Source organism: Poecilia formosa, unplaced genomic scaffold, assembly GCF_000485575.1.
Source record: "Poecilia formosa unplaced genomic scaffold, Poecilia_formosa-5.1.2 Scaffold15, whole genome shotgun sequence".
In the NCBI taxonomy this organism is placed as follows: Eukaryota; Metazoa; Chordata; class Actinopteri; order Cyprinodontiformes; family Poeciliidae; genus Poecilia; species Poecilia formosa.
The window spans coordinates 2,780,279-2,799,953 of NW_006799954.1; the positions used below are offsets into that span (position 1 = coordinate 2,780,279).

The 19,675-nt window shown below is 37.4% G+C and overlaps 1 protein-coding gene across 1 annotated transcript in view; it reads right to left on the minus strand.

Moving 5' to 3' along the window:
- Nucleotides 1-2,791: 2,791 nt before the first annotated feature.
- The window catches only part of kcnk12 (potassium channel, subfamily K, member 12), a 40,400-nt gene continuing 23,516 nt past the window's right edge, over nt 2,792-19,675 (minus strand). Inside the window, exon 2 of the mRNA XM_007546221.2 lies at nt 2,792-8,983. Within this exon, the coding sequence (XP_007546283.1) occupies nt 8,091-8,983 (893 nt within the window). The 3' untranslated portion in view covers nt 2,792-8,090. The remainder of the gene's footprint in view (nt 8,984-19,675) is intronic.

Sequence of the window (19,675 nt, forward strand, 5' to 3'; positions counted from 1 at the left end):
CTCAAAAATGTTGTGAAGTTTTTCGGAAATATTTGCTTCAACATCAGAATCAGAATAGTTTTGTGTGTAGAGAAACGAGGAATTTGATTTTGGTTCCCGAGCGCTCAAAGTGAACAACCAAAGAAATAGAAATACAAAACTTTAGAGAAAGTAAAGTAAGATTAAAGGACCAATATGTACATGAATTTGCTGCCTTTTTTTTTAGAAGGAAATTAAAGATGAAGGTTTAATATAAGATGAAGGTTTAATATGCTTATTTTGCTTAACAGAAGAGGAGACGACTGAAGATCTAAAGTGTTCATCAGAGCGACAGCGTGGGGAAAGAAACTGCTCTGTAGCTTCAACCTGAAGGTAAGAGTTTAAACGGTTTGTGTCCAGAATGTGTGGAGTCTGCAGATATTTTAGCTGCCCTAAATTCATTACACATCTGCTGTTGTTATATCAAAATTCAGGTTCTGGGGATGAAGAAGCAGCGTTCAGCTTCTGTGCACCATAAATCTGGAACAAACTTCCAGAAAACTGCTGAAACACTGAGTTCCTTTAAATCCAGGCTAAATCTAGATGCAGGACTTATGCAGTACTCTGTATCTATCACCAAAAATCGCAATGTTACACTTAGCTTTGAGAGTGAAGGTGACAGAAACGTTTTAAGGAGTATAAATAATTTTGCATTGGAAAATTGGCTTTGGAAATTCAAATCTAATTTCTGTCTTCATAACTGTTAGTTATTGCTGATTTAAAAGCTTAAATTAAAAAAAAATATATTTTATATATTCTGTTTTTACTCTATGTTTTGTGCTAGTTTCTCATAAAAGAATAAAGATACAAATTAAGGTTCATTTTAAGGATATTTAGATTTTTTTTTTTTACATGGTTCAGATATTGTTCTTGTTGCAAAGTTATCAAACTAAATTTTTCAGGCTCTTGAGATGACAAAGCAAGACTATAATTGTGGCAAGCCTCTGCTGCAGATAGTGTATAATTCTAATGTTACATTTACTTTCTGGGGGATAATTTAAAACAAAGGCTGAAATTTAAAGAAAATTAAAAAAACATGTTTCTGTCTCAGGGTCATGTAGATAAAATCCCTCACATAAGCTCATTATTTAGCATGTTTTAGCTTTGTTTAATCCACATAAAATCCTAAATATCCAAACGAGATCTGTAGCTTTTTGAAGCTTATGAGCAGACTTATTCTTGGCAGTAATTTCCTGGAATTGGTGCTGCTGTCTGAGAGAACTCCAGAAGGATCATTGGGGAATTGTAATGCAATAATCATGTAACATCAGAGTTATTATAACAAAGATTTTTCAGAAAACTCTATAAATGGCTGAAAGATCTTCCCCTTTAGGCCACCTTGAACCCTTCTACTGGCTAGTTTTCTCTCATAAACCTTTTAAAACAAGACATTAGCACAGAATAAGAATGAATAAAACAAGGAAAAGTCAGCATCATTATCATTATTTAATGTAACTCCTTTCTCATCTCATATAGGTTTCATTTTCCGTTACATAAATATAAAAGTACAATCATTTGTATAAATGTGCAACTTGCAAACTGAATTAATTTGCATACATTAACTGGATGTTACAGCATGAAGCAAGCAACATGAGACACACTGAGGTATGAAATGGTGCTGAGGTGAGTACAGTCACGGGTTAAAGTAAGATGGCAGAGTTTCTAAATCAAGAGTGTGGCTCCAAATCATCTGCCTTGGTGGGAAAAAGAAGAAGAAGACAAAAGGCACAAATGTCCTTTAAATTTGGAAAATTAAAATCAGTACAACTTTTAAAGTTTTGAGCAGCCAATGTACAGTGGAGAATAGATCTAACAGATACGACTTTCAACCAACTTAATGTCGCAAACACTAAGAAGCTACAACGCTCTTTCTTCGCCGAAATCCAAGAGAGCAAATTGTTATGCATCGCACTGTGATTATGGAGGAAAATGCTAAATAAAAGATAATTCTGCCACCGCTCCGTCAACCGGGTCAGCAAATTACACACTAACAGCATCTCCAGCCTTTTTTTTTTTCCGTGTCAAGCTAATTGTTTTATTATTGTGCTTGCCACGGAAGCATGACATTTTAATGAAGAGCCGCTGCCTACGGAGCCGTGTGAATACAGCGCAATATGTGTTTACAGGAAATAAACAGTGTCAGTGATCATTTCCAACAGTTCAAGCCTGAATTAACACTGAAAACTTCGCTGCAGCTCATGCAGGCCTGCTTTGTTGCGCGGCAAGTTGCGCGGCTCCCACTTTTGAATTTTGCATCGTCTCGCCTTAATCATAGGGTTTACTGAGAACATGAATCAATTAATTAAAACGCAAACACATTGATATCCAAATTCAGAAGCGCTCCCGTTGCAACCAAACACAAACGACGCTTAGGGACCAACTGTTTTCTCTCACAGAAGATACAGAGAACAGCAGGGCCATTAAAACCATTGTAATCAATGGAAATCAATTTTGCAAACTGCAAAAGGATTGTGAGGTACGACTTGCACAAGCTCTGCTTGTCATAAAAAAAAGAAGGTGTTTGTTATATGCAATGACTTCTGTAAGGCAATTGATTTAAAGCCACACATTCATATAAGGTGACCAAATGTTAGTCTTGATATGACTACAGCATCAGCCAGAAGTCTACATGCACTCACCATAGACCTGAATGACGTTTTAATTTCAAGCCTCTGATTATCGATTTGAACAGTTTTTTTTTTTTTTCTTTTTTTTTTTTTAGGAGGAATTGCTACACAAAACAATAATTGAAATTTCAATGATCCTGTATGGCTTTTTTTTTTAAGCCATACAGGATTTGAATTTTAAATACAGGCTAAACATATATACACACACCCCATTATACTTGGATAAATGAGCCTTATTAATGTTTAGATCAATCAGATAAGCTATCCAGGTAGATAAATGGTTTATGGTCAGCTGAAACAAAGTTTGGGTTGTTTGACCACAGTAGCAAGAAGGAAGCTTGGAGTGTGAAAGTTGAGGTTTTCAAACTTTGAGAACACATGCAAGGTTGTGGCAGCATCATCCTGAGTGTCTGTTTTAGTGTTTCAGTGCTGCTGGGTGACCTCCAAAGTAATCAATAACAACTTAAAGGTGAGCAGTTATGCTCCCTAGAACAGGTTCGGACAGGTCTGTGGGCAACACAAAACATGTTCATTACGTTTTCTTGCACCAGATCTTTCTGAGATAATAAGATCTCTCTGCTGACTAAATGTCCTGGAGCTCCGCGGGGGTTGCTAAGTAACGGACTGAGCTTCACTGGGGTTGCTAGGTAACGCCAGTGATTTGTAACGTTACATTCCAGAGGTTTTTGGCTCCGTTCACACTGTAGCCTGAAGTGACCCAATTCCGATGTTCTTGTCAAACCTGATTTTTTTTTTTCTTCAAGTTTATGTCATGAAGGTAACCATTTTAAATGAGTGCTTCCATTTTTGAGAAGAAAAGTGGTCAAATATTTAGCCAAAATTACACCAGGACCTGGTTTACGACTGCAAAAACATTCTTGATTTAGTGGAGGTGTATGTGTATATATTCAAGCATCTATTTAAATTCGTTTTACTGTGTGTATTATAGAAAATCCACAATAAGTTCAAAGTAAATTTCCTGCTTTTAAAAAACATCTAAGGTGCATTTTTGTGTTTTTGTTGACAATAAAAATCCTTAAACCGCTGTAGTCATATCATGATGAGTCTATGCAAATATCTGAGCGCCACTGCTTGTATCTTAAAAAGCTTGACGTGTTTTCAGTTTCAGGAAAAACACAGATTAAAGCATGATCATATTTATTTAAACAACATCTTCAGTAGAGCAGTGGTCTGTATTCAAGAAAGAATTCAAAGAAGTATTTTTTTTTCAGTCCTGTGTAGTATGAGCTGACGGCACAAAATGCTAAAGAATGTCATCCTTTTAGAGAGTAAGGTTATGGATGCGCAGCTGATTATATAGATGTATTGTTGAAGGAAGTAATGAAACCCCCACCACTTAAACCTTAGCTCTTAGAGGAAAGGTGAGGGTTCATATAACATTATTTACTCCTTATTGATTATTTTAAAGAGGTGTCAGCAATTCAACTCCTTCTAACCCTTGGAGATAAATTACAGCAGGGAAATCATCACTGGATTCAATATGTAATTTGGTACAGAACACCCATATGACTGCTAAAACATTTTAGGGGTGTGTAAGTTCACTGCTGTAGTGCTGCTGTAAGCTTTAACACATCCCCACCTCAACATTCGTCTGTTTTTTGGGGGAAATATAAAATATAAACTTGTTCCAATCAAAAACAGTAACAAATGCAACAAGTTCTGTGCATTTTGAAATGTTTTGCTCTCATTCTCTTCTTGTATTCGTGCTTTTGCAGGATGGACAAATTCTGGTTCCTTTATTCCATTTTTCTGCTGAGAGACTGTATGACAGACAAGTTGAAGCAGAGACTTTGTTCCGTGTGTAGATATTTGAGCTATATGTAGAAAAATAGATTTGAAACAGTACTCTGTTTTATATACAGCTATGGCTTTACCATAATGGCATGCAGGAAAAACAAACAAACAAACAAACAAACAAAAAACTAAGCCAGGCCTGAAAATTTAACTACCTGAGTCATTTTCTCTTTTCCTCTTGGTTGAGACTATAGGGAGCAAAAGAAATTATTCAGATCTATGCACTAAAACTCAGAGCTTCGAATTCAGTCCACACCCTATTGTGAACTGTCTTTAAAAGACATTCCAGTTCTTTACATATATACATTTATGACATGCCTGTTATTCACAGTGTAAGAGTAGGAGCAGCAGATCTGCAAAGAAAAGGAAGCAGGAAGGGGTTTGCTTCAGTGCGTGCAAAGTCAAAGGAGAGATGATGGAGAAACACAGGAAAGAGAAAGAAAAAAAAAACAAAAAGTGCATTGAGGGACGTTAGATGTTGAAGATAGATGGTGGCAGTGGGTGATCCCGTAGCCGTAAATTTGCATTGAGCATGAATCTGGTTCTGGAAGGGGTCGATTAACGCCGCCGCAACTTTCTGCTGCCGTTCCCTCCCCCCGTTACCCACATCACTGTCACCAACACAGTTCAGCTGTAAATGTATCCTCGTCTGTTGAGTCGATGTTTCTGAACATCAAACATCACATGGCTTCATATATCTAACACATGAATATCTCATAGAAACAGAAATATCTAAGCAAGACTGTATAGAGGACTCGATGTTATCCAACAGCACCTTCACACTAAGGTGATTTTTTTTGGCCTGAAGCAAATGAAGTGAGTTTTTATGAGCAGTTAGAATAAAGCTTCAGATTTAAATCATGGCAAACAAAGGTTTGCCCGTAGAATAAAGAACACAGGTATTCATAAAACATCTGATTCCCGGTAGTAGGCGTGTATCGATCCTGCTTTGGGAACCTTTTCTTAGAGGGATGCTAAGTCCCCAAGCTAAACATCATCAAGAATCTGCATGTGTCCCTCTAAAGAGCAGAAAGAGCAGCGAACATAAAACATCAAGAAGGAGAAACTATCTTTTAAAAGTCTTGCAAAGCTGTAATATTTACGAGAGTGTGGCTGGACTGTAAAAGCTGCAACAGCACCACTCAGTCAGCTGGATCTACTGGAAGATTTGAAGTCAAATGCAGATTTTGTCATGTGTGAATACTTCTTTTAGAAAGTTTTCTTCCTTCAGACTCTCTGTTGGTCATCGGTTCTTATTTCAATCAGAAGGTAGAAAGACTCTGCTGCCTGGAGATGATCCGCTGTCTCCCTTTTATCTGCTCCAGCCTCACTGGTTTTGAATACTTTGTGATTTTTCAAACAGCTGAGTCTTTTCTAAAAGTACTTAAGATATTTCGGCACTTTTTTTTATGTGGCTTTTGTTTTAGCTGACAACCTCTGAAGTGATCCGTCACCTCAAATAAATGAAGGTGAGTATTTATCTAATTTGTACAATGCCTTGCAAAAATATTCACATCCCTTAAAACTGTTTTCAAAGTAAAAGCACAAACATTATTGATCTCTACGCAGATTTTAGACTTAGCACCAACACAAAGCAGTGCTTTAGTGAAAGTGTAGGAAAAATGACATTGTTCAATGTTTCTTCTGACTCATGAAGAATACTGGACTTTGACTAGGTCACTCTAAGACATGCATATGATTTGATCTAAACAATCTTATTGTATGTTTAAATTTGTCCTTCTGCAAAGTGAAGCAGTCTCGCTTGTTTTGCTGCCTTTCACAAGTTCACTTCCAGGTTTGCCCTGGTTTTACCTCCACCATGATCTGTTGAACCTGCTTAAGGAAAAACATCTTCACAGCATGACACTGCCACCACCATGTATCACCATGGGACACCATGTTTACGGTGATAAGTCTCCCATTTTGCTTAAAGGCCAAAAAGCTAAATCTTAGTCTCATTTCACCACAGCACTGTCTTCGAGTGCCACAACATCCCTGCTGCAATAACCCAGAATACAATGAATGATTAGTGACTGTAGCTTTTGCAAAACTTTCTGCCATACCAAGGATGTATTTCAGCCTTTTGATTCAGGTGTTTTGGAGCAGGAATGTATCCAAAAGTTGCAGAACAGCGGCTCTTGAGGAGTGGAGTTGCAGAGGTTTGTTTTAGATGTTTGCTCTCTTGCTTCTGGCAAACTGCAGACAGGATTTATTTCAGATTTTCTTCCAGAAATCTTTCTTTTGCTACTCAAACATAAAAGACTAGGTTTCTGAAGGGCACCGCTGATAGTTTGTCTTGTGAACAGATTCTCCTCAAGAGTTACCTCGGATGTCTCTGATTAATGCTCTCCTCAATTAATACTAATTCCAACTTTCAGATGATGGGTTAGAACAGAGCTTCCTATGATTTATAATCTATCGCTGCTTTAAACTTCTTCATAACTTTATTCCTGACCTGGTCAAATAAAGGGAACTGAACAGTTTTCATTTGAAAAGGCTTCTTTGTACTTTGCAGGTGTGCACTGCTGTGGTCAATCACATAAAATCCCGACAAAATACATTAAAGTTTGTGGTCGTAATATAAGAAACTTTTCGTGCGGTAAGAGTACGTTTACAAGGCACTGAATCTGCAACTTTTTGAAATCAGAAACAAATTTATGACCAAGCTTTTGCACTTGAATGTATCTCATCAACATCTTCAACCTATGTTCGGTATGTTTTCTCATTTATTCTGTTTTGCAAATACTTTTAAGATATTGCAATCAATAACTATTTAAGCACTAAAACTTGTTATCATCCTCACTGTTAAGCCTAACACATATGGCAGAGAGAAAGAAAGATTTGGATGGTGCCTTCTTTTACCCGACAAGTCAATGTCCACGGCCACTCAAGCATGTGCTTATAGCTGATAAGAAAGCCAGTCCCTCTCTAACATGAAATAGATTTTCATTCATCATGTTTCTTCCATCTTCAGAGAGAGGAAATAACCCTTTGTATCCAGTTGGTGTAGCACTGGAAAGGCATCCTGTGCTACAACCCTGTTTTAATCAGCTACATCACGGCCATGCGGTGAAAGTCTACTTTTCACTGTTGGCCCCCGGAAAAGAAATCAATCATCACCAAAAGGATGTGGTAGGGGAGAAAAATATGGAAGGTTGAGAAATGGTGCAAAAATGCATGAGAAGTGTAATGCATAGATCAGTATGTGCTATATCATTCAGTGGTTATACTTGTTTTCGTCAGCATCCAATATGTACATTCAAATGACCTGGCAACACCCCAAGACAGTAAAAACTGTGCAGTTTGCTTCACTTGGCTTCTGTTCAGCTCAATGATTCAGCCATAAAAAGTCTGACGAGCTGAACGATTGCACCAAGGGATTCCAGCCAAGCTCTTTAGTGGCTTGTTTTATTTCAGGGCTTTAGGTCTAGAATAGGGTCGCCATGCTTTAAGATCAACTCTGTGATTCTCTCTTCATGCCGCCATCCTCACCGCAGGTTTGTAATCCCAGTCAGGAGTAAAGACGATATATCTCATGCATAACAAGTTATCCTTTCATTAGCATGTCAACATTCTGCAGTGTGGCTTGAGAGGAGCGCGAATGCTTTGTTTTCCGCCTCTCTGTGCGTTCTACCTTGAGTTACTCGTCTCAGCCAGTCTGTTGTTCATGATGCCGAGCGCCCCGACCCCCCCAGAGAAGCCGTTATGGCGGGAGCTGCCGCAGACCGTCCTGGGGTATCCATTGGCAGACTCAGACAGCTGCTTCTGCATGATCGCCAGCGACACCTTGTTCGATGCCGCCAGGTCCTTCATGGAGATCATTTCCCCTGATAGTCTCCGTCCCTCAGTGTCACTATCGCAAGGCCCGTCTGATTCTGGCTGATGGTTGAAGCGACCCTTGCGACCCCTGGAGCCCGGGCGGATGGCATTTCGCCTCCCCAGGAAGGCGTTGGCCTTATTGCAACGTTGGCAAAACAAACAGCTCATTTTCTCCAGCATCCAGTTGAGCACCTGCTTGATGACGATGGAAATGACGTTGAAGAGCGAGTAGATGCAGCAGACACCCATTAACATGAAGAAGAAGTTGGCCACCCTGTAGAGGCTTTGGTATTCGTAAGCGGCATCCTGGCTGCTGACGAAGTCTCCGAAGCCAATGGTGCTGAAGGTGACGAAGCAGAAGTAGAGCGAATCTAAGTAGGCCCAGCCCTCCACTGGGCTGTACATGGCCGACGCGCAGCAGGAAATGGTAATGGCCGACAGTCCCAGAATCAGCATCACGTGGTAGACGGAGGGCTTCCATCCCGGCAGAGAGTAGGCCGAGAAGTCATGCCGGATCCCTGGCGGAAGGAGACCGCTGTTCCTGATTCTCCTCTCCCTCACGGCCTTCATCACTACAGCCAGCAGAGTGATGATGCGCTCCAGGAAGAGGTTAAAGAAGAGGATAGTGGCAGCACAGCCTAGAAGTCCATAAAAAATAAGGAACACCTTCCCTGCAATTGTCACAGGCGTCGTCATCCCAAACCCTGCAGAGACATAAAGATATCACAGTTAGTTTCCAAGCTGAGACAGAACACTACTTTTCTTTAGGTTTGGGAACAGTTGAAATCAAAAAGCATGTCCAGATATGAAGACATGTACAAGATATGTAGACAAGAATAAATAAAATCATAAAAAACACAAGTTCCTGTTTTGACACTGACCTTCTTATTTTGGAAATACAAATTAAAATATATATGCACATCAGTTTCAGACATGTTCTTTTTGAGACATCGATTTGTTGGAAACAGTAACTAAATTCCTATCATTTGGCTTATTGTCAGAGTTGAACAACCAATCTGCAGCCCACTGGCTAATGATCATACACCTGATTGTCTCAGAGTTTGGCTAGTTTGCTTTTCTTTTCAGCACTTAAATGATTAAGATAGCTGAAAAACTCAAAAGTTTTGAATGTCATCTGCATAAAGGTGATATAATGCTGTCCAAGGTGATTTCCCTTGGGAAACTCCACATATGATGGAGTCCAAACAGAAATTTCAGTGTCTTTCAAAGAAAACTGATGATTTTCCTGAATATCTTTGTTGTGCAGATAAAGAGCTGAGCTGAAAATTTAATTTATGAATATATTTTATCTCCGCAGCACTGTTATTTCACTTGTCAGTGTCTTCTGAGCAGCTGTCTCAGTTTAACTCGAGTGTTAAAGCGTCTTTCAGATCTCTCTGGCTTCACTGTGCGGCCAGGAACGATTACTCGGTAAGGTTTAATGTCATGCTAATGAAAGTCGGGGATGGAGAAGGTCAAATACCATATATTCTCTCAGCCATTTAACTGCCACAATTATAAAATAAATCATTGTATATATTTCCTTGACTAAAATAAATCAACCAAGCTTACTTCAATTGAATGTACTAAACATTAACAAAAGAGGAAGAGCTATAAAAAATAAAGACTAATGGTGCAGAAATCATAAATCTTTCAAGACCCAAAACCCACCTTGGATCCGTCTGTGGGAGTCACAGTTTCATATCATAGAGTATATTAATAATAAATTACATTAATGCACAGTCCCTTCCACACATATTGGCTCTCCTGATAAAGATGTGTAAAAAGCCTTTAAATGAATCAATTTCTTACTGCAGTAGGATAACTTTACACTGAAAATGTTTGAAAAAGTCCAATCCTTATCTTAGGCACATTAATTTGGCTTAGAAAAATGATCATTCTGAGAATAATAGTTCATAAAAAAACATATATGTGGTGCCGCATTGATTGATAGCCATATTTTTTTAATACTTTGTACATTCATACCAAAAGATCACCACCTTCTCCTACAACATTTTGCCAGGGTGGTGTTTACAGAAATATTTTTATTTACTGGTCCCACATGACCACCAATGTCAGAGTATTTAGGCGAGTAGTGATTTTATGCAGTTGGACACACATCTGCATTATTTGAACAAGTTCTCCTGTCTTTCCCATTTTGCATAACGATTAGAAGCAAAAAGTCTAGAAGTCATGGGTTGCTAATTAAAAGCTCAAACACACTTTGATCAACTTGAAAATTAAGGAATAATTATAAACATTGCTTCATTTAAATGTATGTTACAGGAGTCATTTAGTTTTGTTTTTTTACAGTGTGTAATCATGCTACTGCAATAAAATATTAATTCATTTTTTTATTATTTGAATTTAATTTATTTCAACATTTTTTAAAGCATTTTTATCTGGAGTGCCAACAAGCATAGAAGGTGCCATCTCTTCCAAGACATTCATTAGGCTCCGCATGCTATATTTTAAGCTTTATCTCCTTTTTTTATAATTTATGTTTGTGATTGACCGTCAAAGCACATATCTCCCTTTAACTATTAGAATGGCCTGATTTGTGGTTCCTGTTCCAGGCTCAATGTCAGGACACGTTATGTACAAACACACAGATACGCAGGGATTTATGCTACGTTATGTCACATATCAACAAAGCAGCAGATGTTATTTTTGTCAACAAATAAAATCGTGCTCAAATATCAGCAAGTTCACTTTCGGGGCAAGGTTAATAGATTTTTCCATCAACCGTTTCAGTCTCCTCAGAGCATTAGGCCAGATCGTTTTCCTCCTTTTTTCCTCCAGCCATCCTTGTCAGGTAATAAATGGCATCAATAGCATGACAATACTTCTTTTATGATGGCCAAAATGGCTTTTTTGACCTTATCTCTGGCCGTGAAAACCACTCCGGAGCGTGTCTTCTGTTGACATGCCAGCTCATTTAGATCAATTTTGATTGATACAGATTGCTTTATAGACAAGAAGGAACACAGCTCGCTCATGTGTACAAAAACCAAACAAAGGACGACTTTTGTACGTTACAGATGTTGACATGCCTGCTTTTATGACGGTGACAAAGTTCACCAGCAGACATCGAGGAAACTCTCCAGGCTGCAGAAGGGCGAGGGGTTCTGATCACCCAAATTGAGCCCTTCAGCGAAATCCTACTTCAGTGTTTTGTAGTTAATTAATTAGCAGCCCAAGACTCTTTAACCTGCCCGAATCAGTGGGAAAACAGATTACCTCTTCTCAGAGCTTGCAGAGACAGCCTTCCGCACCGTCTCTCATTACCAAGTAAATTACCTAAGAGAGGAAAAGGCACCAGGCATTGATTCGGTGTAGCATTTCAGAGCCATTACTCCAGACCACTGTGTCAAGACACATTAGGGGATAACATCCAATAATAGAAAGCAAAGCCCCAACTAAGCAAACACAAGCTTATTTGTTTACAAAGACGTCTTTATTTGCACAATAAAGCTCTTAAATAAAGGCCACAACTGAAGCCAGCGGGAGGGAAACGGAGGCGCTGACCTCAGCGAACGAGTTGAGATGAGTTATTTCATCCAGTGGAACTTGATAAGGCAGAAAATTATATGTGTGCTAATCCGATTCAGTCGGAGCCCCGGGAGAATATTTATTCATTAACATTAAATAAAGTATTCTCAACTCAACATGGAAAATGACGCTGTGCCTCAGTGGCTGCACACATAATTACACACCAGAGTTTCAAGAAGGAGGAGAGTTATTTAGATGGTGTCATTTATAACCATTAATTATGATTCGACAGTTTTTTAGCAAAGGTCTGTGCTAAAGGTTTCTGCGATCTGAGAATTTGAAGGAGGGAGATTAATAGATGATAGAGGAACACAATTTGACGTTGTGTCTTTAAATGACAGACACATTTCATCAACACTTTAAAAACAAACACAACTGCTTTTCTGCAGGTCAATTAAAAATGTCCTTGTAGACCAATAGGTCTAGTCAAAACAACTTCTTATTCCTGCAGGTGGAGACCTGGATATTCAAATATGTGAGGCACAGGTCTTTGCAAGGCTGCAATATCCAATTTTTTAATTCTTGGCAGCAAAAAGGATACATTTGTTTATTTCTATCTGGCTCATGAAATAAAATCAGTGAACCTTGTATCTATTTATAATCAATCTTAATGATAAAATGTTTTTCTTATTCAGTAAATATCACTAACTCAGTTATTTATAAAAAATTACAACCAAAGTGGAGATTTCGGAGAAGTCTGTATTAGTGATATGTACATGTGGGAAAACAGAGATTTAGAGTCTGGGAAAAATAATGCGCCAATATAACATGATAATTGCTTTGACATAATTCCCAATCAACATCGTCTTGCGTTTTTATAACTTTATATTCGCTTGTTAAAAATAGTTCTACCTCTATATCTGTCCACACTAATTAACCTTCTGGCGCTTGTTTGAATTCTTAACAGGAAGTCGTGGTTGTTTTGAAGCATCCTGATTGGCTGACGTAGCTTTTCGCTTTGCGCTACATTTCCCCCTATGGGATTGGCATGTTTAAAGCAAAACTCAGGTGCGTATTTGTGCAGATTCATGTGGACGACAACTTTTCTGAAACTGATTCCGTGTATGATATACATTTTTTTAAAATGATGAGGCGTTGATATTCACTTTTATAAAGATCCGGCTACCTGTGTACAAAGCCTTGTGCTGAATCTTGATTTCAACTCTTTTCTTTTTCTTTTCTTTTTTTTTTACTTTCAAAAGTTGCAGAGAAACTGGCAAAAAAGTTTATAATATTCTCTTCTTTTTTAATATTAGACTGAACATTAATTTCCTGGGAATAAAACATCTCACTTTCTAGAATACAATAAGCATTATTAATCTGCATGCATTATTGATTTTTGTTTTGTTAGGCTTTATTATTTCTGTCGATTTTCTCTGATTTTTCTTCGATTTTCTTTAATGGATGCAAGTTGGTTTTTAAGTCCTGATTCTATTAGTGATTAGCTCTCAGTGGTTCTTGTCATATTAATCAATTTAAGTGGTACATTATGTTTCATAATCTTCAATTAAAGTGCTATTGTTTTTTTTAACTGATTTTAAATAAATTAAAATTGAATCCTGCTTTTTTCATGTAGTAGGCGTTGCTTCCAGTGAAGATAAAATTAAAATCTTCAGATATATATTTTGTTAGTTTATCAGACTGATTGATTTATGAACAATAAAATATTTTAAAGTAGCTTAACGTCACTACAACAATGGAGCTGTGTGTTTTTAACGTCAACAACATACAATAAACCCCTAAAGTATATTCTGTTCAATAGTTTCTGCAGATCCTAAACATTAAAAATCTTTGGATGACAGCCTTACATTTTTCACAAATCCCTCGGGTTTCAAAAGACGCCTTAATTCAAAGCCTCAGGTTATCATAACGGGTCGATACTGGACTGTAGTGGATCAAGCATTTGGGATGGATTTTACTGCCAGTGGTCAAGTGTAAATCACCTGCGCTCTACAGTTATCACATAACACAATCTAAAATAAACAGCTCTCATTTCAGTGGCAAACTTAAGTGGTACATTATGTACCATATTAAAGCAGGGGACATGAACAGCTTGGTAAAATTAGAACCGGTGGTGCTAATAGTGATATTAAACGCTCTGCATTTCATTTGATGCACACTGTCGACCACTCAACTCTAAATAGCAATCAATTAGCAAATTTCATACATATGAGCCACTGTGAGAGGAGGAGTGCTCCTCGAACTCTGCAGCATGCTATTGGAGTTCTGGTCAGAGGTTTGTATACACTCATCATTGGTGTGAAAGTCAAATTATTGTGGCTTTTAATGATGCATTTTATCCATTTTTGTCCAGTTTAGAATAGTGATACAACATATAAATTCAACACTCTTTAAAAGTAAGAATTGGATACCCAGTTACTTTCTCTAAATCTTTAAATTTGACTAATTGGATTAGTGTCAGACTTTGGAAAGTTGCAGAGAAACCACATGCTTTTTCAAAAAGTTTCTGCCAGATTTCTGGTTATTTGAACTGACTTAATAAATTGGTAACTTTGAATTGGTTGGTTGTTGTCATGGACACGTCTTTAAAGACAGACAACAGATTGTAAGCTTAACATCACCCTGCTTTTGTTGTGGTCTGTATTTTCTCCCATAGGGACCTGCTGTTGACAGTGGCGCCCCAAAAGAAGAGTCCGGGGGGCCATGGCCCCTTCTTCAAAAATGCTGGTCAAGTCCCAGTCTTCAATGAAGACTTGAATGTAAAACCCAATAAATAAGTAAATACAAAATAATTAGACAAATAAATAAATTCAAGGTCTCCCTCAGAAAACTTGCTAAGCCTGGTGGTTTTGCACTAGGGCAGTCATTCATCCAGCAGCCTGCCGCATTTTTGAGTTAAAAAATGTTTACAGTTGACAGAAAATTTGAAAATTATAATTTTCAAATTTCAATAACAATAACATGTAATTTGATAATTATGAGTTATTGAAAGATTGGAAAATTAACACCTGAACATCAAATATAAAATCTTAAAAAATGCAAACGTTTTAAAAAGACTGAAATAAATTAAACAATGCTTAGCCTGGAGGGGGCACCAGTAAAGCCTGGTGGCCCGCCAGACTTATAATACACTGGGGGAAACCCTGAATAGCCACCCTTATGCACATTTTCTGACTCCAATCTGAGTTTGAAAATTCAGAACAACCATTCAGGTCATAGAGGACTGATCTAGTGACATTAAATGTGAACATTTTGATCTTCGATAAATCATAGAAAATGCAGCAAAAAGTCAAATTTGAGCTCTAATTTAGTTTTTGTATTAGTCTATGAAATTGAATGCTGTGTTATCATTCTACCCTGAAAAAATATGTCTGAATTATGACACTAAAAGATACAACAAAGCCTTAAATGGAAAGCTAACATGAATGAGTGACAGTGAAATGGCCTGTCTGTCACTTACCGTCCTTGGGAGTCAAATATTTTTGTGTAAAAGTCGATAAAATGTTCAGCTCAATGCCAGATGGCACACAGAAACACAGAGGATATAATTTTCCATTAAGCATCTGGCTGTGACCATAGAAGTGTGACTGATTGTAAGTCATTTTCACAAATGAAAGTCCTACAAATGAAGGTACAAACATTGAGTGTTTTCATTATTGTGAAAATCTGACTCAAAAACTCAAACTAGCAACATGTTACTCTGTTTGTTTTCAAGCTTGTCCAAGAAATAGAAATAAAAGCCTATTTTTTCTGCTGAAGATGAGAATCCATAAAACTGCTGTAATCAACACTTTTTAAAGCAACACTGCATGAAAAGGCTGTTTGAACTGTCAACAACAATCAACATCCACTGCTTAGTGTTGAAGGTTATTTCAGCTCTTTTTCACTTAAAAATGCAGCCGAGCAAGAAACACTTATGAAGTGTAATCTTTGACCTACATAATTTTGGCTGCTTTTTCGTGTCACTGTTCTTTCTTAATTATTAAATGGAAGAACACCACATCAAACATTTGGCAAAATAATCACAAAATCAGTGCTGTGACTCCAAATCATGACATTTTAATAATTTCAACCTGTTAATTTCACTGAATATCATAATAAAAACGTAACATATTTTAGGCTCTTATAAAAATTTGATTTTTAGAGCCTGTTTCAAATTTATTTTCAATCGATGTAACCAAGAGCCAACATTAAGTTCTGGTTTTAAGTGTTATATTCCTGTTAGGAGCGGCATTAATAAGTACTCTCATCCAATAATTTTAATTAAAAAACATTGAGGCATAAACTGGCAGATAAAAACAAAGCAGTTTTCGTCTAACCAGAGCTTCTTGTTTGTTAGTATTTATACTGAAGAATCTGTATTTTAGTCAACAGTTTACACAAGAACATAATGATATTGATATTAATATTTTATATTGCCATTTGCAAAGCGTGCTCAACAAATGTTTTAGTACTTATAAATATTACGGGCAACAAATGCACTTTTCTTTTTTTGTTTAAATTAGACTCCCAATGGTAAATGTGCTACAATACGGTAAGGAATAATTCAACACAACAACCTGACTCAAGGCATAACTTGGGGAAATGCTTAGTTGACACACACACACACACACACGCATACACACACACACGCACACACACACACGCGCACACGCACACACACACGCACATGCACACATACAAAAAAACATATTTGTTTGAGAGAAACATGGCAAAAAAGCAGAACTACCAAGAGATCAGAAAAACATAAAACAGGGCAAGAAAACCAAACAAAGCACAAACACCTGGATCTGATGAGAATGATAAAAGAAATAAAGTGCATGGTAAATAACAAACTGCACTATTTTCAGCTGCTTTTAAAACATATAGTCTGTTGGGTTCCCATAAAAACCCTGTAATACCACCAGCAGACGACAGCAATTTTAAATAACTATATTAAAATTCAAAAGCATGAGGATCTTTAGCACGACTAAAGTAGTTCTAGGCTAAAGACGATTTATTGTTTTTCTTGAGGTTGGATTTTCTGAGCGCTCCAGTGCAGGATATTGTTCAGATGAACATCCAAGTATTTTTAACTGTCTACTGTCTCAATTTTAATAACCTGGATATCCACTGCCACCAACTTTCTGAATTTCCCTGGTGATTATCTGAAAATGGTTCAGATTCACATGTTGTTCCTTTTTTTTTTCTTTAATAACCTCCTGTATGAGTTCACCATCCTCACTTGAAATAATTTTAGTACATCGGTCATTCCTAGGAAGGTTAATCACTGTGCAGTTTGTAATAATCATTTGTAATCCCTTTTCAAGAGCTGCATATATTTGCTTTAGATCACACAAACATGCGCTGACATTTACAGAGGATAGATTTGTTTTTTGCCAAAGCAAAACTTCATATGGAGGAAAAATTTTACTCATTATCTGGGAAACTTTTCAAACTCTCAGCACCATTTGACAGTCAGCTGGGTTCAGACGTAAATGAAGGCAGGTTATAACCAGACTCCTGGTGTGTCTCACAACTCTCAGAAAGATCATCCTGCAGCTCATGTTTTGTTTGATAAACGCCCGCTTGGCACCTTTCACAAATTAATGCTTCCTCAAAGAGGCATATTGATTCACTTTACTAGAATGTTATCCTCCCAAGGTTCTTGCTATAAATCTTTCCGTCGAATGTTAGAGCACCTTGCCTGTAGCAGAAACGAGTTCAGTTAAAAAACAAAACAAAAAAAAAAACAAAAAACAAAGGAGCTGAAAGGTCAGTTGGAAAAATAAGGATGAAAAAAATTAAATAGGAAACTTTGAGGTATGGGACTCTTACATCCAGATTTTTTCAGTTATCATCATAAAATAACCTTTTTCTCACTATGAAGGAATACATTATCACAAAAAACTCAAATATTCTCTGCTGATTGTTTACATCCCTGTTGGCATTAGTTACACTTTTATTCATTTTTCTGCTGTCATTGCACATTTGTTTTTTCTGTACTGTGATATACTTTATTGTAAATAAAGTATTAATGCTCAACACACATACATATTACAAAAAACCCCACAGAATCTTACCAAGTATTTTGTCTACCTTGTGCAAATAAAACTTAAAAGTAACTTTTCAGTAAGATGTAGAAACTTGCTTTAAGTCAATATTGTGCAACATTGATCAAAAATAATTATTTCCGCAGACTGATTTTTATCACTAATAACAAGACATGTTTCCCATGTTATAAGTGAAAAAGTGGAACTAGTACTTTTTGTCAATTGACTAGAATTATTGATGTAAAACAAGCCACTATATTTTGATTAAAAAAGTTACTTGAAAGTTATTTTTTGTCTTTTTTTCCCCCACATAAAATAAGATATTTGCAACATAATAGACAAAAAATTGGTAAGATTTTTTGCAGTGTACTTGTACATCCTTTGAATTGTGCTTTCTATTTCTGACAGCTGCACAATGATTTTCATGCTGTCTTAGTATTATTATTGTTAATCTTGTTATTAATATGCTGTGTGTCTTGATGCTGCTGCTGATATACCCGAATTTCCCCCACTGTGGGACAATAAAGGCTGTTTCTGTCCTGTTCTATAACCTCCAAAAACAAGCTCCCAATAAAACCAATTCTGTGCTATCATTCTGAAGAGGCTCAGATTGGCCTGAAACACGCGGCAGCAGAGACCGCCACGCCTGCCCGCCCCTCTGATGACAAGCAGGAACTGATTAGTCACGAGCGTGGCGCGGCAGGGGTCCGCAGAGAGGACAGAGGGCCGAGGAAGCAGCGTCACGGCCAGACCTGCGACACCATCACCGCACCATCTGCTGAGGAGCTGCCAAGTTTACTGACTGCAACAGAAATACACACAGGATGCTGCCAGGTTTACAAATAGCGCATCAAAAAATAGGTCAGTCTGTTTGGAGACCGTGTCATATCAGTGCATCTGTGAGCTGATGGTTAAGTTAAATACTGTAGTGTAACATGTCTAAAAGCCAGCACAGTCAGTGATGTTTCTGCGGGACCCTGCAGCAAATCAATGAGAATTTATCGCCCTGCGCGCGCACACACACACACACAACACGCGTTAACGGCATTTGTTACGCTTGTCAACGCAATTATAATGAGCATGCAGCGATAAGAAACATTGGACCGGCAGGATTATAAAGAAACGTGTGGGAACATCCATTAAAACGCGTCGATACAGATATAAATTACGCCTGTAGCGCTTTGTGTAGGTTTACATCCTGAAAGGACCAATCAGATCAAAACCTGAAATTCATTGTTTTTTTGTTTGTTTGTTTTTTTGCGATTTTATAACTACTGAATCCAATTTATCTTAAAGTGTATTTCAGTGGTTAAAGAAATGCAGAAAGAAAGCCTGGAGGACTGATGACTCTGCCGTTGTCCATATTGATTTTTGTTTCTGAGGGAAAACAAATAATAAAAAAAAAATCTGCTTCGTTTTTAGATCTGGACCAACATTTATTTCTCTGCGTTTTTTAGTTTTTCATCTTTTTGGTAGAAAATAAGGCCAAAAACAATCTGTGAAAAAGTATTCAAAGCTGTTCAACTTTTCACAACCAAACTTAAGACTTTTATGCTATTCTTTTATGAGACAGACCAAAACAAAGCAGTGCATAATTGAAAATTTAAGGCACAAGTGACTACAAGTTGAAGCAATGATTGTGTCTCTTTATTTACACCTTCTCTCTCACAGATATAAACCGTCTGCTTTTCTGCTGAGTTTTAAACTTTTCTTGCTCAATCCCCTGTCTGTATTTGAATTAACGCTTAGCTACGCAAAGCTATGTAGTTTTATTCCCAGCTGGGCTTTTTAACCACTCTCATATGCGCATGATAAGCCTCCAAATTAAGCTAATACGTTTTACAGATGTGA